The sequence below is a fragment of the Oncorhynchus gorbuscha genome, linkage group LG11 (assembly GCF_021184085.1).
Source record: "Oncorhynchus gorbuscha isolate QuinsamMale2020 ecotype Even-year linkage group LG11, OgorEven_v1.0, whole genome shotgun sequence".
NCBI lineage: Eukaryota > Metazoa > Chordata > Actinopteri > Salmoniformes > Salmonidae > Oncorhynchus > Oncorhynchus gorbuscha.
The window spans coordinates 18704391-18723958 of NC_060183.1; the positions used below are offsets into that span (position 1 = coordinate 18704391).

Sequence of the window (19568 nt, forward strand, 5' to 3'; positions counted from 1 at the left end):
AGATAAAATGCTCCGTCTGGTGACTGACCCAACCGTTTCCATTAAATACATTAGTACGAGCACATATCCTCCCAATAAAATATAAGACGAAGGAACTCTTAATGGCAGTTTCCTTCACGCAGGCGGATGGACACTGACGCACATTGGGGGAGTTTGGTGAGGAGGGAGGAGGGGCGAGAGCATAGCGGATCGGCAGCTCCATCTGCATGCAGAGATGAAACCTGCAGCAAACGCGCACTCACCCATCATTCAATTCCACCGAACGCAGCAGTGAGTGCAACGCTCATCAGCGCGCTGACAGGCTGCGCTCTCCTTTGCTTTTCAGTCGTCCTGCTAGAACAGATTTCGCATTTGCTCTGGTCGTTGATTCAGCGCAAGTAGGCTACTTTTGGATACATCAGTTGCTCAAAACGATCTACAAATGATTTACACAATTGTAATTGCTATCTGAGGTATTTAATATATATATATATATACTGTAGCCTATTGCCTCTTTGACATATTACACATAACTGTTAGATATGTGGTGATGACCGTCACCACTTTGGTGCACAAGATACCACTGTGCGTAATGGGAGGACAGGTGTATCATACTTTAAGTGGAAGCCACGGGGCAGAATGCTGCCTTCCCATGGACTTTCACTGATGCCCAGAAGTGGAAGTCGGAATACTCTTGGCTGAAATAACACCTTGTCAAAATGGAGCTAATGTGGCGTACAATTTTCACAATAAAAGGTAAGTTTAACCTACATGAATCTTGAAATTGTACGTGCTATTACCAAACAATAAGTAAATTAATTGTGATAACCAGTCGTCAAAGGTTAAATAGGCCTACCAAACGTGTAACCAATGTATATTTTTAATCGGACATGGATATTTCTTTATTTCAATTGTCACCTGTTCAATTTTGTTATCTGTATTCATTTATAACAGCGCACCTGTTATTTTATATTCTGATCAAGATTAGGCAATTTCTCGTGCGCATGTGTGCGCCATTGTGCCCGCTGTTGAATTTTAATGCTCCAAATGTATCAGTAATGGTCCATTGTTGAAATTCCAAACGCCATGTAGTACTTGACATTGACATTAATTGAATGTTAGTGTCTACATTTGGAGGCCAAACAGAGAAACCAATAAATGAGAACACAAAATAACCTCTGCACCAGCTATATTTACAAAAATATTAGATTGAAGACTTGTTTGGCGTGAGAAATATTTTAGAATGATAGACAGAATAATCATAACCATCTTGCATTTTAGAAGGCCAATATTTCTGCATAAAATATGCACATAATCGATACTGAACCAAAGAGTTGTCTAATAATATCATAGTAAATACTATCTAACATTTGTCTAATATAATATAATAATATTGGCTACGATTTAAATATCTAGAATATTACAAAAAATCCAACTCCAAAGAGAATTGCTGCCACAATTTTTTTCGAATTGTTACGTGTAAGCTATATACAATGTCATGAATAGTATTTGCTCCCTTTCTAATGTTCTCTATTTTTGCATATTTTTTATACTGAATGTTATCAGATCTTCAACCAAAACCCAATATTATATAAAGGGAACTTGTGTTTGCAAATAACCAAAATAATATTATACTTATTTTATTGTATTAATTAGTTATGCAACACCCAATTCCCTTGTGTGAAAAAGTAATTGTCCTCTTACACTAACTGGTTGTGCCACCTTTCACTGCAAAGACTGCAACCAAACGCTTCCCGTAGTTGTTGATCAGTCTCCCACATCACTGTGAAGGAATTTTGGCCCACTCTTACATGCAGAACTGCATTAACTCAGTGATATTTGTGGGTTTTCAAGCATGAACTGCTCATTTCACGTCCTGCCACGACATCTTAATTGGGATTAGATCTGGACTTTGACGAGGCCATTCCAAAACTTCAAATGTGTTGCTCTATAACCATTTTCATGTAGACCTGATTGTGTGTTTTGGATCATTGTCTTGCTGCGTGACCCAGCTGTTCTTCAGCTTCAGCTCACAGACGGATGGTCTGACATTCTCCTGTAGAATTCTCTGATACAGAGCAGAAATCATTGTTCCTTCTATTACGGCAAGTCTTCCAGGTCCAAGTCATTCCATGATGCATTTACATTTACATTACCTGAGGCAGCAAAGTGCATTCACCTTATGACATCCAGTGGGACAGTCACTTAACAATAGTGCATCTAAAACTTAGGGGGGTGAGAGGGACTATCCTATCCTATACTTATCCTATCCTGATGCTTGACTGTTGGTATGAGGTTCTTACTGTGGAATGCAGTGTTTGGTTTTCGCCAGACATAATGGGACCCATCTCATCCAAAAAGTTGACTCAACTTTGCCAAATAAATAATAAATAAACATCTGGATGATGATCAAGGTTCTTTGGAAGAATGTTCTATGGACAGATGAGTCAAAAGTACAGTTCCTTGCAAAAGTATTCGGCCCCCTTGAACTTTGCGAACTTTTTGCCACATTTCAGGCTTCAAACATAGATATAAAACTGTATTTTTTTTGTGAAGAATCAACAAGTGGGACACAATCATGAAGTGGAACGACATTTATTGGATATTTCAAACTTTTTTAACAAATCAAAAACTGAAAAATTGGGCGTGCAAAATTATTCAGCCCCTTTACTTTCAGTGCAGAAAACTCTCTCCAGAAGTTCAGTGAGGATCTCTGAATGATCCAATGTTGACCTAAATGACTAATGATGATAAATACAATCCACCTGTGTGTAATCAAGTCTCCGTATAAATGCACCTGCACTGTGATAGTCTCAGAGGTCCGTTAAAAGCACAGAGAGCATCATGAAGAACAAGGAACACACCAGGCAGGTCCGAGATACTGTTGTGAAGAAGTTTAAAGCCGAATTTGGATACAAAAAGATTTCCCAAGCTTTAAACATCCCAAGGAGCACTGTGCAAGCGATAATATTGAAATGGAAGGAGTATCAGACCAGTGCAAATCTACCAAGACCTAGCCGTCCCTCTAAACGTTCAGCTCATACAAGGAGAAGACTGATCAGAGATGCAGCCAAGAGGCCCATGATCACTCTGGATGAACTGCAGAGATCTACAGCTGAGGTGGGAGACTCTAGGACAACAATCAGTCGTATATTGCACAAATCTGGCCTTTATTGGAGAGTGGCAAGAAGAAAGCCATTTCTTAAAGATATCCATAAAAAGTGTTGTTTAAAGTTTGCCACAAGCCACCTGGGAGACACACCAAACATGTGGAAGAAGGTGCTCTGGTCAGATGAAACCAAAATTGAACTTTTTGGCAACAATGCAAAAAGTTATGTTTGGTGTAAAAGCAACACAGCTCATCACCTTGAACACACCATCCCCACTGTCAAACATGGTGGTGGCAGCATCATGGTTTGGGCCTGCTCTTCTTCAGCAGGGACAGGGAAGATGGTTAAAATTGATGGGAAGATGGATGGAGCCAAATACAGGACCATTCTGGAAGAAAACCTGGTGGAGTCTGTAAAAGACCTTAGACTGGGACGGAGATTTGTCTTCCAACAAGACAATGATCCAAAACATAAAGCAAAATCTACAATGGAATGGTTCAAAAATAAACATATCCAGGTGTTAGAATGGCCAAGTCATAGTCCAGACCTGAATCCAATCAAGAATCTGTGGAAAGAACTGAAAACTGCTGTTCACAAATGCTCTCCATCCAACCTCACTGAGCTCGAGCTGTTTTGCAAGGAGGAATGGGAAAAAATTTCAGTCTCTCGATGTGCAAAACTGATAGAGACATACCCCAAGTGACTTACAGCTGTAATCGCAGCAAAAGGTGGCGCTACAAAGTATTAACTTAAGGGGGCTGAATAATTTTGCACGCCCAATTTTTCAGTTTTTGATTTGTTAAAAAAGTTTGAAATATCCAATAAATGTCGTTCCACTTCATGATTGTGTCCCACTTGTTGTTGATTCTTCACAAAAGAATACAGTTTTATATCTTTATGTTTGAAGCCTGAAATGTGGCAAAAGGTCGCAAAGTTCAAGGGGGCCGAATACTTTCGCAAGGCACTGTATAACTTTTTGGACAACATGGGTCCCATTATGCCTCTTCATTCCACAGTAAGAAACGTATACCAACAGTCAATCATGGTAGTGGTGGTGTGATGGTTTGGGGATGCTTTGCTGCCTCGGGACCTGGAATAAGTATGGAATTGTTGTTATTTGTTCATTCAGGTTCCCTTTATCTAATATTAGGTTTCGGTCGAAGATCTGATAACATTCAATATCAAAAAATATGCAAAAGTAGATCACATTTGAAAGGGGGCAAATACCTTTTCACAGCACTGTATACACTGAGTATAAAAAACATGAAGAGCACCTGCTCTTTCCATGACAGACTGACCAGGATGAATCCAGGTGAAAACTATGATCCCTTATCGATGTCACCTGTTAAATCCACTTTAAATCAGTATAGATTAAGGGGAGGAGACGGGTTAAAGAAGGATTTCTAAGCCTTGAGACATGGATTGTGTATGTGCCATTTAGAAGGTGAATGGGAAAGACACATATGTAAGTGTCTTTGAACGGGGTATGGTAGTAGGTCCCAGGCGCACATATTTGTGTCAAGAACTGCAACGCCGCTGGGTTTTTCACACTCAACAGTTTCCCGTGTGTATCAAGAATGGTCCACCACCCACAGGACATCCAGCCAACTTGACCCAACTGTGAGAAGCATTGGAGTCAACGTTGACCAGCATCCCTGTGGAACACTTTCGACGCCTTGTAGAGTCCTTGCCCCTATGAATTGAGGTTGTTCTGAGTGTTAGAATAGTAGAATACACAAAGTGACCTTTTGAAACTTGGTTGTGCATCAGCAGTTTTCCTCTTGTTTTAGGTCAGTCACTGACAGTCACTCAAATAGCCCATGTCAGTTATTAAAATGTTATCGAGTTGTAAATTGGTCTAGTTAGCTGGCTAGACTATCTAAACTAGTAATCGTGGCCGAATTACTGATCGGGCATGCAGGGCACGTGCCCAGGGGCCCCCATAGATTGTTGTTGTAATTTGCATATTAATATATCATATTAACATGGCATCAGTCATGGCAAAATGTGTAAAATTACAGGTTAAACTGCAAACAAACAAATTCTATAAAGCAAATGTACTTGTTTATCTTTCATTAATAAAATAGTTTTTCTGCTAACAGATTCCTTTGTACATATTCAATTTCAGTTTTTAATCCCGGTTTTGAGCTAATGTGAGTGTAGCGGCTAATTGTATAGCTAATAGGCTATGTCTTAGTAGATCGACAGAGGTGAATGAAGCTACATCAACCAACGTGATAATGGCTGGGGGTCATTGATGCTTGATTTTGCTGTTGTCCAAATAGCATTTTTGAGTTTTTAAACTGTATAGAAATGCAGTAAATGAGCTTCAACTGTCTTAACAGACCTCTAAAACTCAGACCCTAGCTACAGCCCTGCTGCCACTGTCTCTGCCCAGAGCGCTACATGTTTCCCATGCAGTGCGAGCTTCTCATCACCACCAATCCAATAGAGGACCTGTGTTTGCACAATAAACCCAGATCCACAGATAGCTTTATGCCCAACAGAAATAACAGCAAATCCTGACCTTTTCCCTGCGCATGGATTTTGGTTTTCCATTTTAAATCAATTCTCAACAAACATTATTTTGGCTTGGTCTGGTCCTTTATCATAAAACAAACACCTTTGCATTGGAGAATAGTTTCATTACTGGACACTTGAGAATCCATGGGTGTTTTTCAACAGGTTTCACATCAGCTTGGTGCTGTTTGTTCAACACAGGGGTTTGAAGTCCCAACCATTCAACACATTCAAATGAAAACACCAAAAGCCCTACTGGAGGAGTGTGGAGTCCTGCAAGTCCTATATTGTGTGGGGACCTATAAATGAAGGGCCAGGCTTTATTATGTAACTTAATGTTGAGTGTAAACCATTATATAGCAGGCTCAGTTACCATGGTGCTTTGAAGGAATGTATTCTCCCTCGTCGTTGAGTTTCTCTGTTCTCACCCACTGTCTCCATTCTCTCTCTGTACTGTACACTCAGGTGGGATGTGAGATTAGTGTCTTCAACCCTGAAACAGAGCCAACCCAGCCCTCCTCTGTCAGCATGGATCCCTGGCCTCTCCTTCCGTCGCCCCCCAACCTCTCCCTCCCCGAGCCCCTGTACTACGACAGCTACTTCCCAGGGAACGAGTCTGACCTGGGGTCCCGGAATGACACTCCGGATGAGACCCACCAGGCCTTCGACAAGACCAGCTCCGTAGTCATCACCTTCATCTACTTCACGGTGTGCGCCGTGGGGCTGACCGGCAACACCTTGGTGATCTATGTTATCCTGCGCTACGCCAAGATGAAGACGGTGACTAATATCTATATCCTGAACCTGGCCGTGGCCGACGTCCTCTGTATGCTGAGTCTACCTTTCATCGCCGTGCAGCTGGCCCTGGTCCACTGGCCCTTCGGCTCCGTGCTCTGCCGCCTGGTCATGACTGTGGACTCCCTCAACCAGTTCACCTCCATCTTCTGCCTCACGGTCATGAGCGTCGACCGCTACCTGGCCGTGGTCCACCCCATAAAGTCCACCAAGTGGCGGAAGCCACGCGTGGCTAAGATCATCAACCTGACCATGTGGGGAGTGTCCCTGCTGGTCAACCTGCCAATCATGATCTTCAGCGGTCTGATGCCCAATAATAACCAGGCTTGGGCGTGTACCATTGTGTGGCCGGAGCCTCAGGGGGCCTATCAGACGGCCTTCATGTTCTACACCTTCCTCCTAGGTTTCTTCCTGCCGCTCATCGTCATCTGCCTCTGTTACCTGCTCATCATCATCAAGGTGAGCCCCTCCTCCCTGTTCATGGTGTTTTTATTTTCAAATTCACTTTATTATCTTTATTATTGCTGACGTCTTTGGTCAAGTTCTCCGTTCTGACATGCTGGAACCTGTTTACTATCTACCTGTTGCCTGTAACCATAGCGATAGGCACAGTTGTGGCACCTAAGAAGGTAGTATCACCAATAACAATGGATGCATCCCCTCTCTCTCCCCGTCCAATAGGTGAAGTCGTCAGGCATGCGCGTGGGCTCCACTAAGCGTAAGCGTTCGGAGAGGAAGGTGACCAGGATGGTGTCCATCGTAGTGGCCATGTTCGTGCTCTGCTGGCTGCCCTTCTACGTGTTCAACGTCACCTCGGTGACCGGCACCATCGACACCACGCCCGTCCTCAAGAGCACCTTTGAGTTTGTGGTGGTGCTGGGCTACGCCAACAGCTGTGCCAACCCCATCCTGTACGCCTTCCTGTCGGACAACTTCAAGAAGAGCTTTCAGAACGTTCTGTGCTTGAAGAAGGTGGCGGGCCTGGATGAGGCAGAGCGCAGCGACAGCCGCATGGAGCGAACGCGCATGGTCAACGACGTCACCGCGGAAATGCACAACGCCGCGCTGCTCAATGGCGAGCTGCAGACCAGTATCTGAGTGTGTGTGTGTGTGTGTGTGTGTGGAGGCTGCTTGTGTGTCTCCTTGAGCAGATGGACAGTGTGGAGCAGTTGGAAGGACTACTCATATTAAAGGCACTCTTCTATAATCTCCTGTACAGCGGCCCAAACACCAGGGGGGGTCCAGCCCCCCCCCGCCCCACCGGGTGCATCTTTTGGTTTTTGCCCCCAGGACTACACAGCTGACTCAAATAACCAACTCATCTTTAATTGTTTGAATCAGCTGTGTGGTGCTAGGGCAAAAAAAAAGAGCGTGCACCCAGGCGGGACCCCGGAACCGAGATTGGGAAAACCTGCATTAGAACACATCTGCCAAGATCCGTCTCAGAAAAAGAAAAAGACGATGGAATGGAAGAAGATGAAAAAGAGGTCTCTCGTGTTTCATTGGCATGGATTGATACGTACTGTCTTGATCAGGGTATGAGAAAGCACACTTTTGATAACCATCTTATTTATTGATCAGGAGAGATGATACTCACCAAGCCAGATGTCCTCTGACTGAAGCTGGAGACTTTTGAGTTTTGCATCCAGGATCATTGATCATTGATTCTCCGACTTCAAACGATCTTGATGCTGTACATAGACATGGTTTTCTGTGATGTGTTTTTGATCTCCTTGTAAACCCCGGTTTAGCATAGATCACACCCCATGTTAACTTCCCCTTGTTACTACCATTCGTCTGTCGGCAGTTATCAAGATCAATACTCTGATTTATAGTTGGCTCAACCTTTAGATGCTAGCACGGCCAAACACACAACACACACACACACACACACACACACACACACACACACACACACACACACACACACACACACACACGGTCTCTGAGATGGGCTGTTCGTATACTGTGTACAGTTTATAATCTGGTATGACATTTTCTCTTCTGCTGTCAGCACTAGTTGGCTTAAAGGTGATATGCTCCTAGCATAACCAAGCTGTCGTGGTGCCAATCTTGTTGCTCCTCAACAGGAGGAGTTGTGTTTCAGCATCAGTTCTATGCTGTCAGAGTGACACTGATGATTTCTGAATGGACAGTATTGCATCACTGAGGGAGCCACAGCTGCAGTGTTTTGGTTGGTAGAGAGATGGGTGCATTTCACCACCACAGTCCAAGGGCAATGTTGTTATCTCTCTAAATGTGTACAGATGGAGAATCCATGGTTCTGTGTGTGTCTGTGTACTTGCCTGCCTTCCTCTGTGTGTGTGTGTGTGTGTGTTTGTTTTCCCTGGAAGGCCTCACCATGTTAGGGTGTGTGTGCGTCACTATTTTCACAGCCCATTAAAGGAAAGATTCACCCATTTTGAATGTTATATTGTTTTGATGCATCTCTGAGCGATGTTCTATCAATTCCCGGGGACATTTCATGTTTTCATGTGTATCTGAGCTATTGCCGTTCAAGCAGGCAGAAATCCACCCGATATGACGTAACACTGTGATAAAGCCGTTCTTGCTACACTAGAAGTTAATAGGAATACGACTTTTAGATGGTGAAAACGTCTATCATACTTGTCAGATTTCAATACTGACCGATGCCATAACACAGGAGGTTGTCTTCTATCTAATGAGCCATTGATCATATTTTTGCGATATTCCTACCTCGAGAAATGTTTAATTTAACAGAGGGTCCACCACATTTTTCCTATTTGTCTGTCTCTTCAGTCCAGGGTGCATTGCATGATGCCGTTGCATGGCCATTGAGAATGTCAGACTCCACTCTGAGGCACATCGATCTGCAGGTTGAACATTGTAATATAGTGAGAAAAAAAATGTTTGGGGGGGGGTGATTTTACAGCTAACTAGCTACTTTACATGCTGATATTGACTTTGGTATTACTGTGTGTAACTACATTTGCTAGCTAGCAGCCTACCAAATTAGCCAGCAGCCCACCAGGCTAGCCAGCCAGCCCACCAAGCTAGCCAGCCAGCCCACCAAGCTAGCCAGCCAGCCCATAGAGAGAGCATTGCATTGTGTGTGTTGTAGTACACTTTAGCTGCAACAGATTTCCACAACGATTTCCACATGTTGCTACCAACCTCAACGACAAAATGAAACATTTGTTCACAAAAAAATTGCCTTTGTGTATTAGTGTTATTTAACACAGTAAATGATAGGAATTAATGATTCTCTTTAACATAGTGACATCAGGCATTGTAATTAGCATCATTATGCCAGAGGCAGTTGAACTCTCTCTCTCTCTCTGTACAGTAGATTAGGTAGACCGTACATGGATTTAACCCAAGAGGACGAGGGCGTAGGAAAAAGACATATAGGATCAGGAGGATGGAACCTCAGCCTTCTCTCAATGTGTCGTTCATTTGTGAAGGGGTAGAAGCTGCTATCACTACCTTGTTCCTGCACACAAACACACAGATACAGACTGACACAGACAAAGTCCCAGACACCTTGAGGAGAACAGGTGGTGTTTGTATGGAGGAACTATCTACACACTGCCTCACCCGAAATGTACTTACAGGAGAGCAAAGATGGCAGATATTAGATATAATAAGGTCATACATTCTTCTACAGTAAGCACCTATTGTCCTCTGTGTGTGAGCAATGTCTCTAAGTCGCTTGTTTTCACATTTTAGGTCCCCACGAGGATAGAACAAAATGTGTGTGTGTGTGTTGAGTCCAATCTCGATTGGCAGGGAGTCAGGGACTGCCGCTTGATGTCACTCATCATTTGTGTCGCCATGACTCACTGCGGTCACTAGGGTATGTACTGAACACTGAGTCAATGTGCACACATCTATCTATCTAGCCCATTCATTACGGCGTATCAGCTGTGGCAGTGTTCCAATAAAATCTACTTCATTAGTGAATAAATGAACGCTCCTTGAACCTTAAAGGAAACATGATCATATAGATGGTCATCTGGAGAGATGGCATAAGTACAGAACACTGTGTGTGTGTGTAATGATTGCTAACTAAACAAACGACCCACAGAGAGCGAGAGGAAGGGGTCGAACACGGTCGTACACTGTCCTCAAACGCAGTCTTTTCCGTCGGAGTAAAAGCAGAGGTCAGCCCACACCATCCCTTTCATCATGTCCAGGGTCTGTCTCTCAGGTTCAAGCGTCAAAAGTGGTTCACCTCGAAATGACTCAGGGGCCGTACACTACTGACTGGCAGTCAAAGGAAGGAGCAGTTCTCATAATCAGATAGTTTTTCTCAATATCAGCTCCTCTTCTTGCTCTACAAGGTGAAATACAGTAACCTGATCCCAGATCTGCTTGTGCTCTTGCCAACTCCATTGCTGTCATTGTTTGGCCTGACAAACATGTTTGGCCTGACAATGAGTTTTCATGATAGCACAAACAGACTGGCAAACGCAGTTGATGCTAGATACTAGAGTACATGCAGTATCCTCACTGAAAGAGGAGAGTGAGTGTGGAGTGGCTCGCACATCGTTTAATTTTAGCTTCAGGTGATGTGCAGCACTCGCATGAGTTATGTTTGTAAATTAATTTTGATCAAGCTATGTAGCCTATTGATTCCTTCTTGATGAATAAATAAAACAAAATGTTTTGTTGTTTCTCTGTAATGCTAGCCCTCTTGAGGTTTTATGAGGTTGGCTTTAGGGAACCTATCTCCCAACCTCATAACTACCCACTGGGCACACACTGGTTGAAGCATCATTGTTTTGTTTCAATGAAATTACGTTGAGCCAACATGGAATAAAAGTTTAATTGACGACTGTGCCCAGTGGGTAGCTACCAAGCTATTGAGACTATCAACAGTAGTGTACAGTAACTAAGTAAAGATACTTTGAAGTACTACTTAAGTATTTTTGGAGGTATCTGTACTTTACTATTTACTTTACTTTTACTCCACTACATTCTTAAAAGAAAATATGTACTTTTTACTGCATACGTTTTCCCTGACACCCAAAAGTACTCGTTACATTTTGAGTGCTTAGCAGGACAGGAAAATGATCCAATTCACACACTTATCAAGAGCACATTCCTGGTCATCCCTACTGCCTCTGATCTGGCAGACTTACTAAACACAAATGCTTCTTTTGTAAATTATGTCAGTGTTGGAGTGTACCCCTGGTTATCCGTAAATAAATAAAATATATAAGTCTCTGTATAAATTTGCTTAATATAAGGATTTGAAGTATTTACTTTTGATACTTAAGTAAAATTAAAAACAAATAGTCTTGTACTCAAGTATTATTTTACTGGGTGACCTTCACTTTTACTTGAGTCATTTTCTATTAAAAAGGTATCTTTACTTTTACTGAAGTATAGCAATTGGGTACTTTTTTCCACCACGGTCTATAAATCAAGTTAGATCAGCTTGTCTAACATTCCTGCTGGCAAGGTTGCTAGACTTTAGAAAAGCAAGCAATCACTAAATGTACTGAATAAGACTCACATTCCTTTCAATATTTTACCCAGATATTAGCAGAGATGAGGGGAAGCATATTTAGTAAAATGAAGAAAAAAAACACCAGTTAGGAGGATAAAGACAGCTTGACATATGCTTAGATATGCAGAAAAAAACACCAGTTAGGAGGATAAAGACAGCTTGACATATGCTTAGATATGCAGAAAAAAACACCAGTTAGGAATGTAATCTAGATATGGACCAGTTAGGAGGATGATGCAGCTTTAAATGTAATCTGGGACCTTATGATAATATCATGATATTTGTGTATTAATTATGAAATGATATGTGCCTGTATTGATTGTGTGTTATCATCCCATGTACTGTGTTGTAATTTGAATGTAATATCCGAGGCATGTTTGTGCAGTACGTTAAGATGTGGGATTGAAAACAGTCGGAATGACACCCTCTGGAATGTGTAGAATAGAATTAGGCATAATGATTATGGCTATAGATTGCAGGGGGGAAAAAAGCTGTTTCAGGTGTTTGAAACCCCCTCTCTATCCTCACATACATCGTGCCACCTCGAACACAATGGCCGCCTGATGCCACTGGTGTTCCAATTGGTTTGATAGAGAGTATTCAATGTTATGAGGTAGTCTACTGGGGCTGGAAAGTTTTTACTGGAGTGGTAATTTACCAGGTGTACAGTGTACATAACACTGTAATGTATCTCCTCTGACACGGTGTTCTCTTGTAGAGATAGAGGTAGCAGAAGAGACACCCTGTTAGCAAATTATTAGAACAATGTTTAGAGGTTATTTTGCTCTCAATGGCCATAGAAATGGGAGGGATATGTATATTCTATAAAATAGTTGAAAAACCAAATGTGTTTTATGGCTAATACTGTAATACAGCAAATCTGGTTGGGATATCCCCACAAATGTTGCTAAATGTCTCCCTCAGCTGGTTACTTTCTGAAATTGTGTAATGTGATTGCCCCGAGGATGTTGGGCGGATATAGAGATTCAAACTACTCTGCAATGGTAGGCCACTATGGATACACTATATCTACAGACTGGTCCATAATTATTGGCACCCTTGATAAAGATGAGCAAAAAAAGACTATAAAATAAACAATATAAATAGCTATGTGGTATGCAAAAAAAAAAAATAAGGGAATTATTTTATACTAATACAACTGTTTAGAGAGAGATTTGGTTTAACAAACAAAATAGGGGTTAAAATGATTGACACCCCTGTTTTCAGTACTCCAGCACCCTCCCTTTACGAGGAAAAAGACACAGCCACAATCCACAAAGAAACGGCTCAACATGTTGCAATGGCCATCTCAGTCAACAGACATGAACCCCATTGAAAACCTGTGGTTTGAATTGAAGAGGGCAGTTCATAAGAGCAGATGAAGGATATCAAGGATCTGGAAAGATTCTGTATGGAGGAATGGTCAAAAGAGAAGAACAAAAAAAAAGTGTTGTTATCTTTGCAAGGGGACATTTTGGGTACTGAAAACAGGGGTGTCAATAACTGACCTCTGTTTTTGTGTATTACTTGTTAAACTGAATCATTCGATAAACAATTGTATTAGTATAAAATAATACAATTTCCAATTTTTGTTGCAGACAATATAGCTCAGTGTTTTGTATTATTTATTTTACACTGTCTTATTGGCACATCTGTATCTAGGGTTCCAATAATTATGGACCTGGATGTACATACTCTGATAGGATTAAAAGAAGGCTCTTTATCCATACAGCTGCACAACCAAACAAACAGACATTGTGAGATCCTGAATGGTTTTTGTAAATATGTCATATTGTTGCTTCTGCTACTGCTGTTACTACGACTACTACTTGCAATTAAAAGCAGTTCCATTTGAAAATGGATGGCTATACTCATTTGGTTTGACTAATCGGTTAGCTTTTGAGATGAGTGTGTTGACTTGTGTGGTCTTCCTTTCTCCTCCTATTTGACTGAACATCTGTTTCTTGTAGGTCTATTCTGAGGATTGGTAGGTTTCTGTAGGTGAACTGTTTGCCTGTTTCTACATGAAATCTACTTCAGGCTGGCAGAGAACTTGTCCACCGGGTGCAGAGGAGGGTGTAATTATGCGTCGCCAATTTTAGTTTCACAGTGACTCAACACCCATGCATATTTACTTTGCTGTGAAGTCATTGCAAATTCCTTCCTTTGCAAAAGTGTTATTATTATGATTAAATTAAGTAAGTGGCCTTGTACGAGCCAGAATGCTAATAGGCATTTCTGTAGCATGAAGCAGCTTGACGTACAATTACACCCCCGATCTATCTCCTTAATACCAAGCAGAGAGTCCCATCAAGTCCCATTTTGACCGTTTTTAGTGTGACTCAGCCGTGGTTTAAACTCCCAACCTTCCCATCTAAAAACGGCTCGCATGCACGTGAAAACAAAACATTGATTTGCAGTATATGTAACGTCTGTATTCATCAACGGTCACATATGAAACAAAACATGGTACCGCAAGACAGATGCGTCCACGCTCCTTCAAATAGCATGGTGAGATGGCCATGTAAGTCTATTGCAAATTATAAACTCGGTGGTTCGATGATTGGCCGACAGCTGTGGTATATCAGACCGTGTACCATAGGTATGACAAAACATTTTTTGTACTGCTCTAATTACATGGTAACCAGTTTATAACAGCGACAAGGCACCTTGGGGGTTTGTGGTATGTGGCTCTATAGTGGTGTGTCACTGGCTCATGGTACATTGGTAAAATGTAATGTAACAGAGACTGCAGACTCACAGCAGCCTTGTGGCATGATGAGGATTCGGAGAGCAATATAAAGCTCTTATTTCATTTGTTTATTTCACCTTTATTTAACCAGGTAGGCTAGTTCAGAACAAGTTCTCATTTACAACTGCAACCTGGCCAAGAAAAAGCAAAGCAGTGTGACACAGAAACAACACACAGTTACCATGTTGTCAGTTGTCTGTAGCTTGTGAGATATGGAAACACTTGTTAATTTTATGTATTTTGTCTTGTTGCTTTTTGTTCTATGTTGCTCTGCGTGTGCTCATTGCTCAATGATTGTCTATATTGTAATTGTTTTTAATAACCTGCCCAGGGACTGCGGTTGAAAATTAGCCGCCTGGCTAAAAATTCAAAAAAGTTCTGGGACACTGTAAAGTCCATGGAGAATAAGAGCACCTCCTCCCAGCTGCCCACTGCTCTGAGGCTAGGAAACACTGTCACCACCGATAAATCCACTATAATTGAACATTTCAATAAGCATTTCTCCATGGCTGGCCATGCTTTCCACATGGCTACCCCTACCCCGGTCAACTGCCCGGCACCTTCCACAGCAACCCGCCAAAGCCCCCAACCATTTCTCCTTTACCCAAATCCAGATAACCGATGTTCTGAAAGAGCTGCAAAATCTGGACACTCTCTTTCTAAAATTATCTACCGAAATTGTTGCAACCCCTATTACTAGCCTGTTCAACCTCTCTTTCGTATCATCTGAGATTCCAAAAAGTTTGGAAAGCTGCGGTCATCCCCCTCTTCAAGGGGGGTGACACTCTAGACCCAAACTGCTACAGACCTATATCTATCCTGCTCTGTCTTTCTAAGGTCTTCGAAAGCCAAGTTAAACAGATTACTGACCATTTCGAATCCCACCATACCTTCTCCGCTATGCAATCTGGTTTCAGAGCTGGTCATGGGTGCACCTCAGCCACGCTCAAGGTTCTAAACGACATCATAAGCGCCATCGATAAGAGACATTACTGTGCAGCCGTATTCATGGATCTGGCCAAGGCTTTAGACTCTGTCAATCACAACATTCTTATTGGCAGACTCGACAGCCTTGGTTTCTCAAATGATTGCCTCGCCTGGTCTACCAACTACTTCTCTGATAGAGTTCAGTGTGTCAAATCGGAGGACCTGTTGTCTGGACCTCTGACAGTCTATGGGTGTTCCACAGGGTTAAATTCTCAGGCAGACTCTCTTTTCTGTATACATCAATGATGCCGCTCTTGCTGCTGGTGATTATCTGATCCATCTCTACGCAGACGACACCATTCTGTATACTTCTGGCCCTTCTTTGGACACTGTGTTAACTAACCTCCAGATGCCATACAACTCTCCTTCCGTGGCCTCAAACTGCTCTTAAAACGCAAGTAAAACTAAATGCATGCTATTCAAACGATCACTGCCCGCACCTGCTCGCCCGACCAGCATCACTACTCTGGACGGCTCTGACTTAGAATACGTGGACAACTACAAATACCTGGGTTTCTGGTTAGACTGTAAACTCTCCTTCCAGACTCAGATTAAGCATCTCCAATCCAAAATTAAATCTAGAAACGGCTTCCTATATCACAACAAAGCATCATTCACTCATGCTGCCAAACATACCCTCGTAAAACTGACCATCCTACTGATCCTCGACTTCGGTGATGTCATCTATAAAATAGCCTCCAACACTCTACTCAACAAACTGGATGCAGTCTATCACAGTGCCATCCGTTTTGTCACCAAAGCCCCACACCACCCACCATTGCGACCTGTACGCTCTCGTTGGTTGGCCCTCTCTTCATACTCGTCGCCAAACCCACTGGCTACAGGTTATCTACAAGTCTCTGCTAGGTAAAGCCCTGCCTTATCTCAGCTCACTGGTCACCCTAGCAGCACACACTCGTAGCACGCGCTCCAGCAGGTATATCTCACTGGTCACCCCCAAAGCCAATTCCTCCTTTGGTCGTCTTTCCTTACAGTTCTCTGCTGCCCATGACTGGAACGAACTGCAAACATCTCTGAAGCTGGACTCGTATCTCCCTCACTAGCTTTAAGCACCAGATGTCAGAGCAGCTTACAGATCACTGCACCTGTACTTAGCCTATCTGTAAACAGCCCATCTATCCACCTACCTCATCCCCATACTGGTATTTATTTATTTTGCTCATTTGCACCCCAGTATCTCTACCTGCACATTCATCTTCTGCCGATCTACCATTCCAGTGTTTAATTGTTATATTGTAATTACTTTGCCACCATGGCCTATTTATTTCCTTAACTTACCTAATTTGCACTCACTGTATATAGACTTTTTGTTTTCTTTTGTTCTACTGTATTATTGACTGTATATTTTGTTTATTCCATGTGTAACTGTGTTGCTGTATGTGTCGAATTGCTACGCTTTATCTTGGCCAGGTCGCAGTTGTAAATGAGAACTTGTTCTAGCCTACCTGGTTAAATAAAGGTGAAATATATATATTTTTAAATAAAACCGGCACTTTTACTGAAACGTTGATTAATGTCCACTGTCCCTGTAAAAATAAAATAAACTCAACACATGGAATAAACAAGCGTACAGTCAATAACACAATAGAAAAGAAAATTAAGTCGATATACAGTGTGTGCAAATGGCGTGAGGAGTTAAGGCAATAAATAGGCCATAGTAGCAAAGTAATTACAATTAAGCAGATTAACACTGGAGTGATAAATGAGCAGATTTATTTATTTTATTTTTATTTCACATTTATTTAACCAGGTAGGCAAGTTGAGAACAAATTCTCATTTACAATTGACCAAGATGGCCAAGATAACGCAAAGCAGTTCGACACATACAACGACACAGAGTTACACATGGAGTAAAACAAAGATACAGTCAATAATACAGTAGAAAAATAAGTCTATATACAATGTGAGCAAATGAGGTGAGATGAGGGAGGTAAAAGGTGAAAAAAGGCCATTGTGGCGAAGTAAATACAATATAGCAAGTAAAACACTGGAATGGTTGATTTGCAGTGGAAGAAAGTGCAAAGTAAAGATATAAATAATAGGGTGCAAAGGAGCTAAATAAATAAATACAGTAGGGGAAGAGGTAGTTGTTAGGGATAAATTATAGATGGGCTATGTACAGGTGCAGTAATCTGTGAGCTGCTCTGACAGCTGGTGCTTAAAGCTAGTGCTTCTGTAGCTCAGTTGGTAGAGCATGGCGCTTGTAACGCCAGGGTAGTGGGTTCGATCCCCGGGACCACCCATACGTAGAATGTATGCACACATGACTGTAAGTCGCTTTGGATAAAAGCGTCTGCTAAATGGCATATATTATTATTATTATATTATAGATAAGTGATTCCAGTTCCAGAGATTTTTGCAGTTCGTTCCAGTCATTGGCAGCAGAGAACTGGACGGAGATGCGGCCAAAGAAAGAATTGGTTTTGGGGGTGACCAGAGAGGATGTTTTTAGCATAAAATCTTCAATAATGTTCCAACCGGAGGATTCCTTTGTCTTCAGAAATGCAATGGAACTCAAGCTAACTCTCACGTGGACACACGTAGGTCAGCTCATGCCACTCTGCCAGACCACTGACTCATTCAGCTCCCATTCCCCCCTCCTTCACAGTAGAAGCATAAAAACAAGGTTCTAAAGACTGTTGACATTAGTGGAAGCCTTAGGAAGTGCACTGTGACCCCATAGACACTGTATATTCAATAGGCAAAGATAAAGATAAAAAAACTTAGATTTCCCACTTCCTTGTTGGATTTTCTCTCAGGTTTTTGCCTGCCATATGAGTACTGTTATACTCACAGACATCATTCAAACAGTTTTAGAAATTTCAGAGTTTATTCTATCCAAATCTACTAATAATATGCATATATTAGCAGCTGGGCCTGAGTAGCAAGCAGTTTACTCTGGGCACCTTATTCATCCAAGCTACTCAATACTGCCCCCAGCCATAAGAAGTTTAACACAGTGTCCAAAGAAGGGCCAGATGTATACAGAATGGTGTTGTCTGCGTAGAGGTGGATCAGAGAATCACCCACAGCAAGAGTGACATCATTGATATGTACAGAGAAATGAGTCTGCCCAAGAATTGAACCCTGTGGTACCCCCATAGAGACTGCCAGAGGTTTGGACAACAGGCCCTCCGATTTGACACACTGAACTCTGTCTGTGAAGTAGTTGGTGAACCAGGCGAGGCAGTCATTTGAGAAACCAAGGTATTGAGTCTGCCGATAAGAATACGGTGATTGACAGAGTCGAAAGCCTTGGCCAGGTTGATGAAGATGGCTGCACAGAACTGTCTCTTATCGATGGCGGTTATGATATTGTTTAGTACCTTGAGCGTGGCTGATGTGCACCCGTGACCAGCTCGGAAATCGGATTGCACAGCCTGAGAAGGTATGGTGGGATTCTAAATGTTCAGTGATCGGTTTATTAACTTGGCTTTAGAAGACTTTAGAAAGGGGTGCTGTGGTATATGGCCAATAAACCACAGCTAAGGGCTGTGTCCAGGCACTCCACGTTGCTTCGTGCTTAAGAACAGCCTTTAGCAGTGGTATGTTGGCCATATAACCACACCTCCTCGGGACTTGCTTAAATAAGAGCTTTATATTGTGCTCCAAATCCTCATCATACTACAAGGCTGCTGTGAGTCTGCAGTCTACGTTACATGCCATTTTACCAATGTAACAGACCACTGTAAATAACATACTGTCGGTCTCATTCAATATTTGGGAAAGGTAGGCAAGTTCACATTGCTTAGTAAAAGTATATGAATAGACATGACAGAATTCTAACTCCTAGTCACAATTCACACCTATCAAGCACATGACTCACCATAACAAGAGAGCAGCTCACCTTCTGTGCAAGGGGGAAGTCCCAGAAAAGACATTGTGGTTGTACCCAAATTAGCCCCCA

At 42.2% G+C, this 19568-nt stretch overlaps 1 protein-coding gene across 1 annotated transcript; it reads left to right on the plus strand.

Annotated features, from left to right (window-relative positions):
• Positions 1–220: 220 nt before the first annotated feature.
• Positions 221–11386, plus strand: sstr2a (somatostatin receptor 2a). The gene is made up of 3 exons (XM_046368763.1): positions 221–735; positions 6075–6863; positions 7086–11386. The coding sequence occupies exons 2-3, from the start codon at positions 6138–6140 to the stop codon at positions 7500–7502; spliced, it is 1143 nt and encodes a 380-aa protein (XP_046224719.1). The 5' UTR covers positions 221–735; positions 6075–6137; the 3' UTR covers positions 7503–11386.
• The last annotated feature ends 8182 nt before the right edge of the window (positions 11387–19568 follow it).